This window comes from Peromyscus eremicus, chromosome 5 (genome assembly GCF_949786415.1).
Source record: "Peromyscus eremicus chromosome 5, PerEre_H2_v1, whole genome shotgun sequence".
Lineage (NCBI taxonomy): Eukaryota > Metazoa > Chordata > Mammalia > Rodentia > Cricetidae > Peromyscus > Peromyscus eremicus.
In genome coordinates this window covers 98,210,037-98,227,903 of record NC_081420.1, presented here as the reverse complement: position 1 = coordinate 98,227,903, position 17,867 = coordinate 98,210,037, and the positions used below count along the sequence as shown (strand labels likewise).

Here is a 17,867-nt window from a genome sequence, read left to right as displayed (position 1 = left end):
CAGACCACACACAATCCTTTGCGCCTCTTTGCTGAAATAGCAACAAAGACATTCACTGAAGATTCTTCTTTGGTTTATGTTTAAAGAAATGCCACCTAGGCATAGTGGCACATGTCTGTAACTCCAGCACTTGGAAGCTGGAGGCAGGAGGCTCAGGAGTTCAAAGCCAGCTATGGCTACATAATGAGTTTGGGGTCAGTCTATGCTCTGAGACACTTCCCTAAAGCTCACTACAGACAGCATAGTTCTTAAGAGAGTTATTAGCTGAGGAAACTGGTTTATGAGCTGCTGTAGCACCTTAAAGCACAGCTGGCAGTGATACGGGAGCCAGGCAGCTAACTGGCCTGGTCGGCACACCTTCCGGAAAGGTGGGGACACTAGGACTTTAGACTTGGCGAGTGTTGGCCTATGAGATGATCGCTCTCCAGTTAAGACTGGTACTACCTCTGCCCTCACTGGATGTCTTCTAGTCTGGATTTCCGGCAAGATCAGCAACCTCTAGGTCCAAGTAAAGGCCATGTTAAAGTCATCTTGAAGACTTCCTCTTTGTCTGGCATCAACCTTTTAAATGCTTGGTTTATCAACAGCACACTAAGCTCTTTGGGTGTGTCAGGTGAGCACTGAACCTCCACCTCTTGATACCACGGTCCTATGAGACACATTACATAGGCTAGGATGGCAAAAGAGATGCTTCTGAGTTTGTTCTCCACTTCCTGTGGTATTTCCTGGTGTCTCAAAGGCCACAAGAACTTGTCTTTTACTTGTAACACCCTCTAGTGTGTGTGTGTGTATATATACATTATGATCTATGTGTATGTATGTGTGTATATGTGTGTGTATATATGTATATGTGTATATGTATATGTGTGCGTATATACATGTGTATATATATATATATATATATATATATTATGATCTATGTGTATGTATGTGTGGGTATGTGCACGTGTGAGTGCAGGTGCCTGTTGGGTCCAGAAGAGGGTATCAGGTCCCTGGAGCTTAAATTGTAGGAGGTTGTGAAATGTGATTGAGTGCTGGGAAAAGCAGCAGATGCTCTTAACTGCTAAGCCGTCTCTCTAGCCTGTGCCCAAGTCTTACCTCTACTGCTTAAAGGTTTTGTGACTAGGAAAGTTAACCTGTGTCAGGCAGTTTTTGTCACTGAACAGAAATAACAGCATCTGTCATCAGTGCTGAATGTAACCAGAATGATAGGTAGGGCTTTTACCACTCACTGTACAACAATGTCACAGTGAGTCACTGTAAGGAACATCAGCCCTTGCCCTTCTTGGACTTTGTCCCCTCATCTGTAGCACTCGAATAACCAGTCTTAGCATGCCTGACAAATGACGAATCCCATCAAGTTTGCTAGAGAGTTTTCAGCCCTGAACTCCGGACTTACGGCAGTGTAATTAATCACTGATGAGCTCCAATCAGAAGAGGAGCTGTTGCTCAGGAGCCAGCGGGCACAGGGCTGGGGTCATAGGTCCAAGTCTCCTTTATCCAGTGAAAGACCCAAGGTGGGCAGAACACCCGGGAAACAGTGAGAATAGTGTGTTGGGGTGCTAGTCTCTTGTTGAGGGGTACATATTTGAATTTGGCTATTGTTCAAGTTTCTTTGCCACTCATCAAGTCTTAGTGTGGGACACTAGTTAATACTCAGGCCAAGGGTGACATGGTAAAGTAGACATACCAGCCAAACAGTAGGGATTTCCTGGTGGTTGTTTTCCCCAGAGCTTTGCTTCATTTCTTAAAAGATTCCTTCATTTTTATTTTACATTTGAATGTTTGCCTGCCTGTGTGTATGTGCGTGATCTGTGTGCCTGGTACCTCCAGACAGCAGAATGGGGTGTTGGGTCCCTGCAACTGGAGTTACAGATGGTTGTGAGCTGCCATGTGGGTGCTGGGAACTGAACCTGGGTCTTCTGTAAGAGCAGTAAAGCGCTCTTAACTGCCTAGCCATCTCTCCAGCCCCTGTCTTCCCATTTCTGCATGAGGTTTACTTTTGAACCTTTATTTTGGACAGGCCCTACAGGAATTACCTATGTACGTGTGTGAGTGTGCACATGCATGGTGTGCCCAGGAGCGCATAGGACAACCTGAGGGAGTCCATTCTCTATTTCCACCATGTGGGTCCCAGGGGTCAAACTCCGGTCATCAGGCTTGGCAGTAGATGCCTTCACCCACGGAGCCACCTCTCCAGCCATTGAAGACGTGTTTAAAAAGAAAAATAAAAATAAAAAGTTAATTCCAATGGAACTCCCCCGCCACCACCACCACACACACATCTACTTGGAACAGCCAGTGGAAAACGTTTTTCCCTGGTCTGTGAGACTGGAATCCTAAAGAAGATCAAGCTAAAAGTATCTCCCCTCCTGTGTAAGAAGCCCAGTCCCTCTTCCATCTCTGGAGAACTGCCATGTTAGCCCTTCACAACAGAGTAGCTCCCTCTGGGAAGGACAGAGAAATAGTTACTCATTGGAACCCAACCCCACAACTGCCAAGTACAACAGTACGCTGTTGCCCCCCCCCTTTTTTTTTAAAGGGTTTTAATTTTACACATATGAGTGTTTGCTTGCTTGTATGTGTACCACCACGCTCAAGCAGTGCCCCTGGAGTCCAGAAGACAAACTGGAGTTCTGGACTGTTGTGAGACGTGGGTGTTGGGAAGGGAACCTGGATCCTCCGTAAGAGCAGCCAGTGCTTTTAACAGCTGAACCATCTCTCCGGTCTTGAAGCTTGCCTTTTTTCATGTTTTCCACTATAGCTGTTGACAGCCGAGGGAGGATTTCTGTGGTGGCTCCGCATATACTACCCGCTGATGTGTTCTCAGCTCTCAGAATGTCTTTGGCTAGTCTCCTACTTAGCACTATCCACCTCACAACATGGCAAGAGCCCTACCACGAGAGCATACCCAGCCTTACCAGATGGCTCTTTTCAGCAAATATGACCTCCCCCCTCCCCCAAGCTTTCATGGGGTCCGCCAACAGACTTTTACAACTTAACTCTGCTGCGGTGCCTGGGGGAAGCTTAGGAAATCAGGGTTGTCTACCCATGTGCTTGTAGGGGAGAAACAAAGAGTCCAGATCTCCCTAGAGCGTCCCAGACCACACGTATTCTGGGACATCACTGTAATTTCTGTGCTGTTCCTGGATGTCTTTGCAGCGCTTCTGTTCTCGGTAGGCCCGCAGGGCCAGCACTACGCTGGCCGTGTACATAATCACCAGAAGACAAGCGAAGGTGGCCGCTGCCCCATCAGTGCCCGCCAGCTGGCAGTTCATCCAGGTGAGACCCCTGCGGGCGTAGAGCCTCTCTCTGGTTTTGCAGGTGTCGGTGGAATTGATGCGCAATGCAGTGTGCAGGTAAATGCCAATGCCAACGCAGTAGCCTACCGCGGCCAAGAGGCTGAAGGCGGCCTCCAGCAGCAGCCACCTCCCAGGCAGCTTCCTCAGACTCTTGGCTCCCCGCAGTAAAACGCCCATCGTGAGGACGCCCATCCCTAGGGAAACAGCCACGCCACCATAGATCAGGGGCGACCGCAGGATCGTGTACCGCTGGTCCAGCTGCCGAACCTGCTCCAGCTCCGTGCCCTCAAAAGGCGAGTAGTAGTTATTCCCGAAGCTGCTGCCGCTGGCAAAGCTGGCGCTGAATCCAGCCAGGACGAAGTAGGAGGCCACGATGCATATGAGAACCATGCCATTCAAAATCACCTCCACTATCTGCACCACACCTGGGGGAAGAGAGAGTCTGGTTTAAGGCTGGATCATACACCATGTCAACTAGGGATCCCCTGGATCCAAAGATGACTAGTTCGATTCAGCAACCTTATCAACATTCTTGGTTTTGTCTTTTTTTTTTTTTAAGGAATTTAAAATCCTAGTGCTTGTGGTAGGACCCAAGACATGTGCATATTAGGCAAGTGCTCTTCGGGTAGGCTGTACAACATCAACCCTGTTGTTCAGTTTCTAAAACACACTTTAAAAAAATCATTGCCAGCAAGGTGGGTGGAGCGGTGGCTCAGTGGTTAGAGAACTTGTGGCTCTTGCACAGGACCTGGGTTGGGTTCCCAGCACCCACACAGTAGCTCACAACCTCTGTCACTTCGGTTCCAAGGGATCCAATGACCTCTTCTAACCTCAGCGGGCACCAGGTATACAAACATTGCACATGCAAACCCCTCATATACTTATACAAAAAAATCAAATGTCAATCTGAAAAACTTGGAGACTTAAGAAATTTTAAAAAAAAATTTTTTTGACATAAGGTCTTGCTTTATAGCTCGGCCTGGCCTTGAACTCTCAATCTACCTGTCTCAGCCTCCCAAGTATTAGGATTACAGGTCCTGTAACTGTACTGGCTTAGGGGAGTTAAGAAAGTTAAATATATGTGTGTACCATATGACTCTGCAATTATACCCTTAGACATTTACCCTAAAGAAATAAAGTTACTTGGTAATTTGAGGAGGAGAGCCTTGAGTGGGAGGCCAGCCTGGGCTACACAATGAGAGCCAGCCTCAAAATTAAAAAAAAGGAAGAAAAACACAAAAACATGTTCAAGAGTTTTTATAGTAGTAGCTTTATTTGTAACAGCCAAATGCTGGGAGAACTTACCCTTGAACAGTGAATGGTTCCGGTACACACACACACACACACACACACACACACACACACACACACACACACACCTGCCTCCAGGGAATGCCCTATCCAGAATAAAGAGGAGTGGACAGACAGCAACCTGGGTGAGTTTCAAGGTAATTGTGTGTGTGTGTGTGTGTGTGTGTGTGTGTGTGTGTGTGTAGTTCTGGTCTCAAAAGGCTACATGATTCCCTCTGTGGAGCAGTCTCAGTGGGGCAGCATTCTGGCGATGTGGTACCCAGACAGTGACTGGGACAGGGCTAAGTGGGATGAGAGAAGAGGAGGAGGATGAGTGTGGCTGTTCCGGTGCCACACTAGAGGTGTCGTCTGCTGGGACGGCTTCTGGGCTTCATAGCGGTGAAACACTAATCTAGCGACTGTTTGTGGAATTTCGAATGAAAAGTTTGAAGGAAAAGTTAATGTCATGAAGTATAGACTGAAAATTTTCCTTCATGTTCTCCCGTCGCCCCAGAGCACAGTTTTGCCATGTAACCCAGATGGCCTCTACCCAGCCCCCACGACTTTTCATAACTCCCTAATACACTCCCCTGCTTCTGTCTGTGTCTCTCTCTCTCTCTCTCTTTGGTGTGTGCATGTGTGCATGTTTGTGGTGGGAGGTTGTCCATGTGCACACGTGTCGAGTGTGTATGAAGGTCAGAGGACAGTTCCTCAGGTGTGACCTTTATTCTACCTTTTCTTTGGGACAGGTCTGTTGCTGATCTGGAACTTCACCAAAAAGGCTTGAGTAACTGTCTACCAGTGAGCTCCAGGGGTTCACCACCTGCCTCCCATCTCGCCAGCACAGGGTTTCAGGCTTTTGACACACGGTCTGGGGATCTGAACTGAGGTTGTTATGAGTGTGAGGCAAGCATTTTGCCCACTTTCCAGCCTTCCTTATGTAAATAAAAACATTCAAACCTGTGCCGCACCTTCCTCCCCACCCCCCAGACATAAATGTAGCACACACACCATCAAGCATCTTACTGGTTCCATTTACTATATGCCAGCGTTATCTCTAGATCCGTCTCCCAGTGGCCCCATCATTCCTTACATGAGTCCCAGCTTGGTTATATGGATGGATCAGTTTGTTCAACAAGGTTTCTACAGATAGATACTTGGGCTGTTCATGTGTGGGGAGTTTCTTAGAAGTCTAGAAGATCTGCAGATCCCACAAGGCAGTGAGAGCCACAGGTGGGCCATGACTGAACGTCTCTTGTCCATTGGCTGGCCCTGTCATCGGCTCCCTGCAGAAGCTTCAGGCTATACTTCTGGAAGTTTGGTTAGCATCCTCTTGGGGTGCAGAGACGAGAATTTTGAGAGACAAAGAGGAATACAAATGAACCCCGAATTCGAATACCAGATTCCAGTGTCCGCTCTTTTTTTTCAGTGTTCTTGCCCTGCTCACTGAAGTCCTTCCAAGTCTCAGACGTTTTATCTGATGAATGAAGATCAGGCTTCCAGCCTCACCCCGCCTCCCTCTCCCACACCGGCCTGTGGGAAGAAGGGACCAGTGGAAGGGAGAGCACTCAGCTCCCCAGATGAAGCTTCTGTACGGGAAGATTCCACTGAGGATTGAGAGCATCTGACCATGGAACAAAGCAGGCTTTTTCTTAGTGGTGTTCACTAAACAATACATTTTAGCAACTGTTTGCATAGCATTTATATTGTTAGGAATAAGTAATCCAGAGATAAGAGTATACAGGAGGCTATGGACATGTTATACATGAATACCATGCTGTGTTTTATACAGGAGCCCAAAGCACTCTCAGATTTAAATTTTGGAGGGGACCCTGGGGCCAATCCCTGTGGACACTAATACATGACTAAAAATTCCTTGAAAATCATAAATGGGTGGTAAGGCATCTCTGTAATGTTCTAAAATGGGAGGAGAATAGTATGAAATGTGAAAAGAAATGGAGAGAATTCTGAAGAAGTGCTGTTTCCCAAAGATTAGGACAACTACTCATTACAGTAATGGACGCCAGCCATGTTTGTCATCAAGGCAGTTAAGAGGCCGCAGCCGGCTCTGCAATCCTCCGGCGCGGCCAACTGAGCTTATCTTCTGCAGGCCCACGTGAATTCCTGAAAAGCCAGGGGACACAGCAGCGTGGGGATCTGAGAGTTGAGGAACTGTATTGCTCTTATTTAAAATTCAACATTAGAGTCAAACTGCCCACTCTCCAACCAGGCTCTGTAAATCCAGCAAACGATGAAACAGCCCAGATGTCACTGGTGGGGGGCAGCTGACACCCCCACACCACATCTTTCCCTACACTGATTTCCCTTCCATCAGCATGTAGAAACAGAAGCGCTGTACTGATACAAGAGATGGGAAACATGACCCCCTTTCCTTCTGGTACACACAGCACACACCTCTCAACTGAAGTGGAAGAAATTCCATGTCTTCTGCTAGGCACAATGATAATAGGGTTTATTGAAAGGAATACGACTTGTGGAGGATTATTCCGGATGCCAACTAGCCCAACCTGCCTTAGCTAAAGTATTCATAGCAAACAGTCACAAGTATCTTTATGTTGCAAATGCAGAAAGATACATTGGAGAAAAGGACAAAGGTACACGTTGCAATTTGTCTCCGAGTTGGGAGTGGGTCAGGTCTGCAGAACGATGGCAGAGGTCTGCGGAGGCCGAGACTCTAAAGTCCACTGGGTCTTCGCTGTAAACAGCATCTTTCTGAGCAAGGCTGCCTTTGTGGTTGACCACATAACACTCTGCTTAATTCTGTATCTACTTCTGCCTTTGCACTATACATCACTGTTCTGAGGGGAAAAAAAAAATCCAAGGCGAGCAAGTCAGTTTGATCTTTTTATTTTGCGAAAATAAAATGAATATGTGCAGTCACAATATCTACAGAATGAAAAATAAAAATCTTTTTCTTTGAGCAAAATCTTACGGTATTCATGTACTACAGAGGTATGTGATTCTGTCCCTAAACCAAAGTCTTCTAAGTCCATCAATGGCATTAAGTGAAGAGTGTATTTCGAACATAAAGAAAACTGCTGCCTCCAAATTAAATTTTTTCTTTGAAATGCTTGGATTCTCATCAAAGAACATGGTCACTTGTACCAGAAAATACTGTAATGGTCCCAAGCTGTAATTCACATAGTCCATCCAGTCCATGGAGTTATCTGGCCAAAAGTAACATTCTTCTGCTGAGAAAAAGACTTTACATTCTTTTCTTTTGGGTAGATCCTGAATACCAGCTGTGGGGTTGGAGTCTTCATACAATGGCACATTTACGAGAGGTACAAATGCTTATTGAGGGCTCTGGGCCACTGTAAGGGGCCTGGAGAATGGTTTCTTTGCAGCTCAGTGAATTTAATCTGATTCTCTTTTCTTTATGCTACGCCCTCACACTTAAGTTTTTCTGGGGAAGTGTCCCCAGAATCCACCGAGTTGAAGGAATGCAGGGACCAGATACTCAGTGTGGAGATACCTGGTGCATCTACTGAAGAGAGCCGAGTTTAGAACAGACAGTTCAGGCTGAGCTGTCTGTCTCCTGTCAATGTAGCTTTCCGTGAACTCTAAAGATAAGCTTCCAACGAAATAGTCCCCCTGCCCTGATCATGGAGTGTACCTTGTCTTCCTCCTGTGGGTCCTGGCCTCTCCTAGCTCCTTCTTTATCTGGTCTTGCTATTTGGCACAGACTAGTCTTGAACTCAAGATTCTCTTGCCTCAGCCTTAAGTGCTAGGATTATAAGATTACAGGCCTGTACCACCATGTCTGGCTCTCGGTTTTGATATATTTTTGGTTAGTTCCACATCCACAGAAGATTCCAGAAACCAGAGAAACACTGCTCCAGACAACCAGGAGCACACCCAGGATACCTACACTGCCTTGGTACTTTGGAAGCATTAGTGAATTTCACATCAAAGAATTCTCGTGAAAGATTACGGTTGAGAGCGGCTTCTACCATGTACACTCGGCAGAACATTCTAGAAGTCTAAAACTCAAGCATTTCTGTGGGCTTCTCCTTCAGCTTCTTGACTTTTCGGTAGCCCCTAAAGGCCAGGACAGCTCCCACGGCAAAGACCACAATGCCCATGCCTGCAAAAACTCCCGTTCCTATGTCTCCCCCATGGACGCTGCAGCTGAAGCCACTGTAGCCTTTACTCTGGTACAGGGCCTCCCTCTCCTTGCACACATCCGAGCTGTAGGCATCAGAGAGGTGTTGGAAGAAGAAGAACAAGGCCGGGATGTATGCCCCGGCGATGAGCACGTCCATCAAGCCCTCAATCACCAGCCACAGCGGACAGTGCCATGGGAGCCGCAGGACACCCCCGAGGATGAGGAGACAGGAGAAGGTCATTAGGGCTCCGCTGTAGGCCATTGCTGCAGTGACCGTGGGCAGCTTGAGCTGATAGAACTGCACGTCCAGCTGCTGGGCTTTCTCCCCGTCGGCACCACTGAAGCCACTATAAGCCCCTCCGTACTGGTAGTAGTAAATCCCCCCCAGGCTGGTGATGCCCGTGTAGCCCCCTGTGGAATTGTAAGAGACAGAGCTGCAGGCCAGGATCAGCAAGTTCAGCAGAACCTCCAGCATCTGGCAGCAGGCTGTAAGAAAAGGGCGTTACTGTTTCCACATGCTACTTTGGCGCTAGGAGATGCTTCCACCATCCTTCCCGGGAAGCTCGACCCGCTGGTTCCTTCTTCTGCCCACCGTGGGCAGTAAAGGCTGTGCAGTTAGTGTTAGGTGGCAGCAGGGATGCTTTTTTGAAATCCTTTTGACTGAAAAGCATAATGCTCAAAAAAGCCAAACAGGGCCGGGCAGTGGTGGCGCACACCTTTAATCCCAGCACTCAGGAGGCAAAGGCAGGTGGGTCTCTGAGTTCCAGGATAGCCAGGGCTACACACAGAGAAACCCTGTTTTGAAACACCCCCCCCAAAAAAAAAGCCAAGTAGGGATGGCTGTTAGTAAATGCTCACCTTGTAAGCATGACAACCCGAGTTTGATCCCCAGCACCCACGTAAAATACCAGGCATGGTGGCACATGACCGTAATCCCAGTGCTTGGGAGGCAGAGGCAGGAAGATCAGAAGTTCTTGGCCAGCCTCAACTACATAATAAATTTGAGACTAGTCTAGACTACATGAGATCTACCCCCTCTATAGATACACATCCCCCCCCCCAATCTCAGGAAATCTAAATTTTAATTCTAAATATATTTTTATATCTCTGTAAACATAAATCTACGTTATAGATTTATCTTTAATTTTTATTATTTACATGTGTGAGTATATGTGCATGTGTGTGCAGGTGCCCAAAAAAGCCAGAAGAAGATATCAGCTATCCTGGAGCTTAGTTACAGACAGTTGTGAGCAGCCAGATGTGGTGTACATCCAAGCACTGGTCCTTACCGTAGAGCAGCAAGTGCTGTTAACCTCTGAGCCGCCTCTCCAGCCCCGGGACTTTAAAAGATGTGCGGATTGCTATAATGGTTTAAATTATTTTGAAGCAGTTTTACCATGTAGCACAGGCTAGCCCGGAACTCTTGACCCTTCTGCCTCAGCTTCTCAAGTGCTGGCATTGCAGGTGTGCTATCATTCCCGGCATCATAACGAATTTAACCACTTCAGTGGGACAAAGGGACATTTAGGTTTCTCCAGTGCATTGCTAGATGACAAAATTTTTTTGTGGTACTAGGGATGGGAACCCAGGGCCTCACATATACTTCACCTCCTGCCAGAGAGAATTTCCTAATGGGACACTGGAAGGGCTGGAGCCCTCCTGGAGTTCCTGCCTCCTCTGTTAGGCTTAGTGGATCCACAAGAGGATGAGCAGGGCTGTGCAGACCGAGTGGCCTCCTTAAAACAAAGGCCCGAGGCTCCTAGGCCTTTGTGGGCCTTCCCTGACACTGGAGCCCAAGATCAGCAGTTCAACCTCTGGCTCAGGCCAAGTCTCCAGACCCCCTTGCAAGTTAGCCCCCTTCAAATCAGCTGCACTTTGAAGTCCTGACACAATCTCAGTACAGACCGGAACTATAGTAGGGCATTAATTAATAAAAAGGAGGGACTGAAAACAGAAATTAGAAAAAGGCCACACATGAGTTTCTTCCATGATCCTTTTCAGGGGATCACAAGCTAATGCACTGGCAGCATAGTCCCGGTCCTAGCCCTCTTGGCTGGGATGGTATGATGGTTGATGGTGACTGTCAACTTGCCAGGGTTAGGGTTAGGGTTGAACTGACAAGAACCTGGGAGGTTAGTAAATCGAGCTTCTGATTGTGTCTGTGGGGTTTCCAGAGAGATTAAAAACAGAAGACCCTCCCTTAACGTGGGCAGTACCAACCAAAAGGCTAGCGGTTCTGATGGGACCAAGATGGGGAAGTCCATTCCTCCCTATCCCCTCCTCCTGCCTCTGCTTCCTGGCCTCTCTCTCTGTCTTGATGGGCCGAGACCTCTGAGACCGTGACCCTTGATCTCGGAAGTTGTTTTGCTTAGACATATATTTTTTATTACAGCAACATTTTCCTGCTGTGTGCATGCATGTATACAAAGCTATGTAACACAGATACATGCATCCTGAGACAAGATCAACTTCCTTTTAGGAAAGCATCCCTTTGAAATGCAACACCCCCCCACCCCCGATACTCTCAACAGCCGCACCAGAAGGTTCTGAGCCAAAGAACAGCACTCCTGACCACAGAAGTCCCAACTCTAGGGGCTGGAGAGACCCTCCGTAGGTAATACTTGCTGCACATGCGTGAGTGTGTAGTATCCAGCCTTTGTCATGTCAGCGCTAGGAAGGTAGAGATGAGATCCCAGGGGCTCCCACGCCAGCCAGCCTAACCTATTTGCACATCTCAGGCCAGTGAGAGACCCTGTCTCAAAACACAAGGTGGACAGCGATTGAGGAATGATGTTGGAGTTGTCCTCTGGTCTCCACTTGCACGCACACACGCATACACACACGGGGTAGGGGAGGGGGAGGGGGAGAGAACAAGTGTATTAATTGGGAGAAAAATGAAAAAATGGACTTTATTTAATTTTTTTTTTTTTTTTTTTGGAGAAAGCATCTTCCTACCTAGTGTAGGCTCCCCTGAAGCTCCTGCCACCTCAGCCTCCTAAGTGCTAGAATTTCAAGTGTGTTCCACCAAGCCCGGCTTGTCTGTTTTGCTTTAGATTTGGTTGATCTAAATTATGGACTCAACTGATCCTCTCACCTCAGCCTCCTAGGTAGCTGGGACTGCTGCTGTGCCCCCAGCCTCACTGAAAAACCAGACTTTCAAAGAAGGACTAAGCTTCTAATGGGGGCGGGGGGGGCGGGGGGGGGGGAGATGGGTGGGGAGGAAGAAGTGTTCCATATACAAATGAGCTAAGACTTACATCTTCTAACCACAAAATTAGCTCTACACCTGTCCCTCCAAACAGTCAGTGAACAGAATCTACACCTATAGAAGACGGTGGAGGGGGGGGGGGCAGGACGGGGTCAAGGGAAGCCTCATGTGCGCAAGCATTGACCTGCTTTCAATCTGATCTTTATTTCCAGTCCCTAAAAACGCTTCTATCGGAGATTTCTTTCTTGCAAGAGTGAAGCTGGGACTCATCTCTTTCTGTTGGTTTGAGTGTTCGACTGAACTTTCTAGGGGTGAATCACAGACCAGACTCCTGAGTGTCCCCAGAGGGCCACCGGGTGCCTTGTTTGCTGGGAGGGTTGGGGAGTGGAATGACATGATTTCACCAACAAAGAGAAGGCCACAAAGGATCCACTCTACTGTGGACCTAAAGGCCTTCGGCTAACCTGCATCCAGGCTTGTCTTTCCTGCTATAGCCAGTCCTGCTGCAGAGGGCTGTCTCTCCACACAGTGCCCCCCTGTGCACCTGCGTGGGAGCTCCGAACACCAGCACTCTTCAGCTCCTATCTGTTAGTTTCTGAGTGCTGAACCATCTTCAAGCTTTCCAAACCAGGGTTTCCATACCCGAGTGCCAGGCTCAAAGCCAAATTGCCAGAAGCAATTAAATCAAAATCTAGGTGTGTTTTGGTCAGAAGCCCAGGCCCTCCCCTTTCCTCTTGGCAAATCAATCACAGAAAGAAAAAAAAAAAAAAAAAAAGGAAACTTCTTGGATTCAGGTTTCTTCCTGTTATTGACAGCACAAGAGAAAGACCTTCTACAAGGCCTTAGGCTGGAGTTCCAAGGTCCAATTCCAGTACCTTCACCTAATGGCTGTGTGACCTGGGTAATCTGCTATGCCTCTCTGAGCCTCAGGAGTTAAGAGGATTAAAGACATTGCTGGCAGTAGCATATGTAAACCAGATGAGATCCTTGTAGCCAGATGGCTTAGAGGCCTTCTATCAAAGTTCTTCCTAATCCTATAATGGCTACTGCTTTGCCATCACCTACGGCACACCTTCAGCTGTGGACTCCATGATTTCCCCCCTGTAGGCTGCGATGTTTCCACACTTGGTCATGGGCAGCCTCAGCAGACTAACCACAAGTCCTCTGCACCATCGGGTTCACCCTGACAAACCAGATTGTCTTCCTTGCTGGCAAGGCCAGGACCTGGGAGGCCAGGCTGCTGGCTGCTGAGAAATACTAGTGAGGTTTTGTTTTGTTTGTTTAAGTTGACACAGAATCTCCCATAGCTCAGGCTGGTCTCTGAACTCCTGATCCTCTTATACCCACTGACCACATGCCACCATGCCAGACTTTTATTTTTTAACTTTGTGTGTGTGTGTGTGTGTGTGTGTGTGCCACGTGCATGGAGGTCGGAGGACAGCTTGGGGAGCTGGTTCTCTCCTTTCACCAAGTATGTCCTAAGGATTGAACTGGAGTCATTAGGCTTGGCAGCAAGCACCTTTACCCCTGAGCCATCATGCTGGTGGCTGGCTTTTGTTTTTAGTGAAAGCAAAAATATGATTTCCCTTGGTGGGCGGAAGGGTTAAATAGTTTTTATGATATCTTTGTTTTCCTCCATGCACGAATATGTTTTCGTCTGTTTGTTGTTTGAGACAGGGTCTTGCTATGTCACTCAAGCTGGTCAAGAACTCACAGCAATAGCTGAGATTACAGACAGGTAAGTCACCAAGCTAGGCTGTACATTTGGTCTTAAAGTCTATTCTTACTGTGCATCTCAGTCAAGGAAGAGGGAAAGCCAGTGACTGACTACTTGGCACCAGGTCTCTAAGGAGGAGCAAATTGGTTATCTGCTGGTGTGATGTCCCTCCTTCTGTGGAGCTTGATGTACCAGAGGAGCCACTGTCGACCACAAGCATCTCACGGCAGGCACACTGAACGTACCACGTGTCCCCCCCCCCCCTCCCCGGGGCTGAGAGGTGGAAGCGTGGTTGACCCATGCTCAGAGCCAGGCACATTGGATATGCTCGGGGAGCCTCACTGCACTGTTCAGACCTTCCTGTCTTTTTTTTTTTTTTTTTTTTAAAGCAAGAACCCCATGCAAACACGGAAATGAGAATAGAATGCTAGGAACCCAAGGGCAAAACTGGATGAGCTTTCAATTCACCACCTCATACCCCTCCAACCCCTACCTTGCCTCTCCTCAAGCCATTTGCAATATAAATGGTCAGACGGGGTCCCCAAGGCTCACCTCTCCCTGAGCACAAGTATCTGCATTTGTGGCAGTCCAGGAGCCCCTCAGCTTCAGACTGGTAGTATTCCTCTTCCCGTTGTGCAGGCTGGGAGTGCACGGACACATATCTTTCCGAAGCGAGTTCACTGCACCCAAGGAGCACACAGACATTAGAAACAGGGTGGCAACTCAATGATTTGTTTAGTAGTAAGACTTCATTTATGTTTGCTTAAAAATACATTCCTCAATATGCAGCCTGGGCTTGCCTTAAACATGTGATCCTCCTGCCTCAGCCCCCCAAGTGCTAGGTCACAGACGTGTGTTACCACGCCCACTGGTATTAGAACTCTCAACTCAATCATGGCCTTGAACCCTTGATCCTCTTGCCTCCACCTTCTAAGTGCTGGGATTATAATCATGCACCATTACACCCAGCCAGGCTACTTTTGGGATCTTTCTGTTATTTCTTCCTTGGCCACCCTGGCACCTTCTTTTTCCATTTGTCTAGCATATGCTGGGCTCTGCCCAAGATTCAACAGGAGGCTGCATTGTACTTGATGGATTCACGAGAATTTTCTAGGACACAGATGTCGTCCCATCTTCCTTTGGTTTGAAATCCTTAAACCTTTCATCAACGCACAGGAGGCTCTGGCACTGTGCACGCTCACAACCTAGGCTCACCGAGCCAGCAGCAATGAGCAGCCCTCCACCCCTAAAGATGACCCAGGCCTCTGGGTCACTGAGGAAGCTGTTTTTCTGCTTGAAACACCTTTTACCTTCCTCTCGCATCTTCCTTCCACAGAGCTCAGCTCTAGGTCACCTTTCTTGGGATCCTGTCTGGGCTTAGACGGGAGTCCAGCTTTATTCTTTCCAAGGCCCAGTTTTTCCTGTTGGGACTGATTTCACACTGGGCTGCAGTTGGCTGTTTTCACTGCCATCTTCCTGCCTCTGAACCCTGACAGTAAATTACCGCACGCTGGCCCCTGCAGCCCCTCCTTCCAGTAAATGCTTAAGAGGACAGAGAGAAGCTCCCCTTTGGCCCCAAACCTCTAAATAAGCAACGGGCAAATGCATTTCTTTCCTTCACTATGGGGTGAGGTGGGGTAACCAGGGCTCCGGTTTATAAGGAAACCTGCAAATATACTTCTTGTTTTCTACTCCCGTGGTTGCAGTTCGAGATGGGAGCAGTCAGGTGCTCAAAGATTGAAAGAGCAGACCGAATCTGGGCGCAGCTTTTGTAATGCTAGTTGGTTTTAGATAGTGTAACATAAACTCGTGATAGCAGCCTCCATGTGTGGACGCAGCCTCCATGGCTAACAGCAGAGGCCAGGTATCAGTACAGAACCTGGTATCAGCTAGAAGGGTTGTCTCCAGGGAAAAAGATGCCCACAGTTCTGACCACTGCTCAGACCACCTAGCAAGAGAGACTGGAGCTGAAATGATAATGGGCAAGACCATGCCTTGATTGGGACTGCTTAGACACACACACACACACACACACACACACACACACACACACACGCAAGAAAAAGCCAGTCTCACCCAAGGACCATTTACTTTGTTTTGGCCATGAGGGGTAACATCTCTTTTATTCCATTTCCTCACGCTGCCGAGCCCGGTTCATAGTCTGCACATTGGCTAACAGCTGTGGAATTGGATGGCATGCTAACTCTCTAGGAGGGGGTGTGGCGACCAGGCCTCCTTGTGGTTCTCCTTTCTATCTCCATTCACAAACCTTCCAGGACACAGGTGCTTAGGGGAATTCCGGGTCCTACAGGTGAAGTTCGTTCCTTCAGGAGGGTGGGGTTCAAACAAGCACACGATTTAAAAGAAGCTGCTTAAAAAGACCTCACTGACCAAGGGGTTACAAACCCACTCGAGAACTTCAGGTGGCCTTGGTTTCTTGTTTAAAAGTACGGCTTCTGCCAGCCGTCTGCTGTGCATACGGCCTTGGCAGGAGGGGCAAGTCCAACTATTAACTCTTTGTTGGGCTAAATTTATTCAGCCCCCGACCCCTGGAAACTGGGCTTTGAGAGGTAAGGAGGGCTAACTTGCGATCAAGGAAGAAGGGTCTGTAGTCTTAGCACAGTCATGTGGCCACTTGAGTGGAGCCTCCAGCTAGCCCCACCCACCTGGCCTTCTAAACTGTTCCGGTTTCGGTCCTGAAACTCTTTCTTTCCCCCTGGTTCCAGGGCCTTCCATTTCTCCTTTGGTAATCAAGTTCAAACAAAGAGTTGGGGACGTCGTAGTGTCACCCCCGAGCGCCGGCTAGGATTGGTAGCCGACGAGGCACGGCCCGGGTCCCCAGCAGGTGCACCCCTCACCTGTCCAACCCGCGGCGCCCGAGGCCCTGCTTCGGCGGCGGCTCCGGGCCCCCCCAGGGCGCGGGCCCGGGGATCGGGGCTGTGTCCCAACTGGGTACCCAGGGCTCGGGCCGCGCACGGCTTTGGCGGGGCTTCTCCCAGGCTCTCTGTTCAGCAGCACGATGGCCCGCGTCCCGGTGTCTGTCCTGGCGCGGGTCTCGGTCCGTCCTCCGTTCCCTGCCCGCCCGACGGTCCCCGTTTCCTCTCACGTCACCGTTCCTCTCCCGGTGCCTGTCCCCGGCTCGGTCCCGGGGCTGCTCGACGTGGCGGTCTCGGTCCGGGTGCGGGCGCCGCTCTGGGTCTCGCTCTCTCGGACGGGTCCGGGGCTCGCGAGTCCCCACAGTATCTCCCATGGCCGGATTCCTGTCCCCGCCCGCCCGGAAACGACCCGAGGGCAACAACCAACCACAAGTGTCCCAGGCAGGTGGCCAGGCTTACGGACGGGGCGGCGGCAGCTCACCTGTGCGCACGCGCATTCGCCCTCGGGCGGTCCCGAGAGGGTGCGCCTGCCCCTGGCCGCCAGGGGGCGGTCGTGGTGCCTGGCAGGGAAGGTGGGAGTGGAGGTGGGGGACAGGTTCTTGTGGAAACAGCTGTCAGTCTTAGGTGTTCTAGGATTAACAAAGGTAAGCGGCCCAGAGAGCAGGGGACGGGATGTGGACAAATCAGCTCAGCCTTCAAACGCTGTCTCTTATGTAGAGACATCAGGAAGCCAGACCAATCATCTACTTATGTGCTTTCGTGATACTGGGTTTTGATCCGAGGGCCTTGCACGTCTAGGAAAGTATGCTACTGGGCTACAGCCCCAGTTCCAAACCAAAGTCCTTAAACCCTCTAAGACAGTTTTGTGCCACTGGGCATGGGTTTGAGCCTTCTGAGAGAGAGAGCTTAACAGTGGGAGGAGCTGGTACCATTGCTGCTCTAAACTTGGGTAGAGTGACCCTACTCCCAACTGTATTTCCCCAGTGAAGTGGTGATTTCCTGTTGAACAACGCACAAAGCGCCTTGGGTTTGCTTCCCCAGACTGTACCCATGTATTCAATCATCCATCCTTCTTAGCCACCCACCCAGCCGTCAGCCCCATATCCACCCACTCACTCATCCAGCCTCCCTCCTTAGAGAAGATGTGTTGCCAGTCCATCTATTAAAATAGCCCCAGACTTAATAAAACACTTTTTAAAAAAGAAAGAAAGAAAAAAGGAAAAAGAGAAAGAACTATTCTATTCATAATTGTCAGCCTTTAATTTTGCCAAGTAAGGATATTAAAAAACCCAGAAAACTGTCCTCTGTTCATGCTTTCAGCAAGGGTACAGGAGCACCTGACTGA

At 49.0% G+C, this 17,867-nt stretch overlaps 1 protein-coding gene across 2 annotated transcripts; it reads right to left on the bottom strand.

The window, feature by feature from the left end:
* Positions 1-884: 884 nt before the first annotated feature.
* Marveld3 (MARVEL domain containing 3) lies at positions 885-16,979 on the bottom strand. 2 transcript variants are annotated; one of them, XM_059264010.1, is made up of 3 exons: positions 16,505-16,979; positions 14,199-14,326; positions 885-3,727 (listed from the first exon to the last, which is right to left on the bottom strand). In XM_059264010.1, the coding sequence occupies exons 1-3, from the start codon at positions 16,894-16,896 to the stop codon at positions 3,090-3,092; spliced, it is 1,158 nt and encodes a 385-aa protein (XP_059119993.1). In that variant the 5' UTR covers positions 16,897-16,979; the 3' UTR covers positions 885-3,089. The 2 variants fall into 2 exon arrangements, with proteins under 2 accessions (XP_059119993.1, XP_059119994.1); XM_059264011.1 differs by lacking the exon at positions 885-3,727 and adding an exon at positions 7,445-9,207.
* Positions 16,980-17,867: the final 888 nt, after the last annotated feature.

Bases quoted from the DNA above. Each gene is read 5' to 3' on its own strand.
- Marveld3 (XM_059264010.1), bottom strand. From the start codon at position 16,896: ATGGGAGATACTGTGGGGACTCGCGAGCCCCGGACCCGTCCGAGAGAG. The intron at 14,327-16,504 runs GTGAGGGGTGCA...CCTTGGGTGCAG, and splicing joins GGGCGCCGCGGGTTGGACAG to TGAACTCGCTTCGGAAAGAT. The intron at 3,728-14,198 runs GTGAGCCTTGGG...CTCTTCCCCCAG, and splicing joins ATACTTGTGCTCAGGGAGAG to GTGTGGTGCAGATAGTGGAG.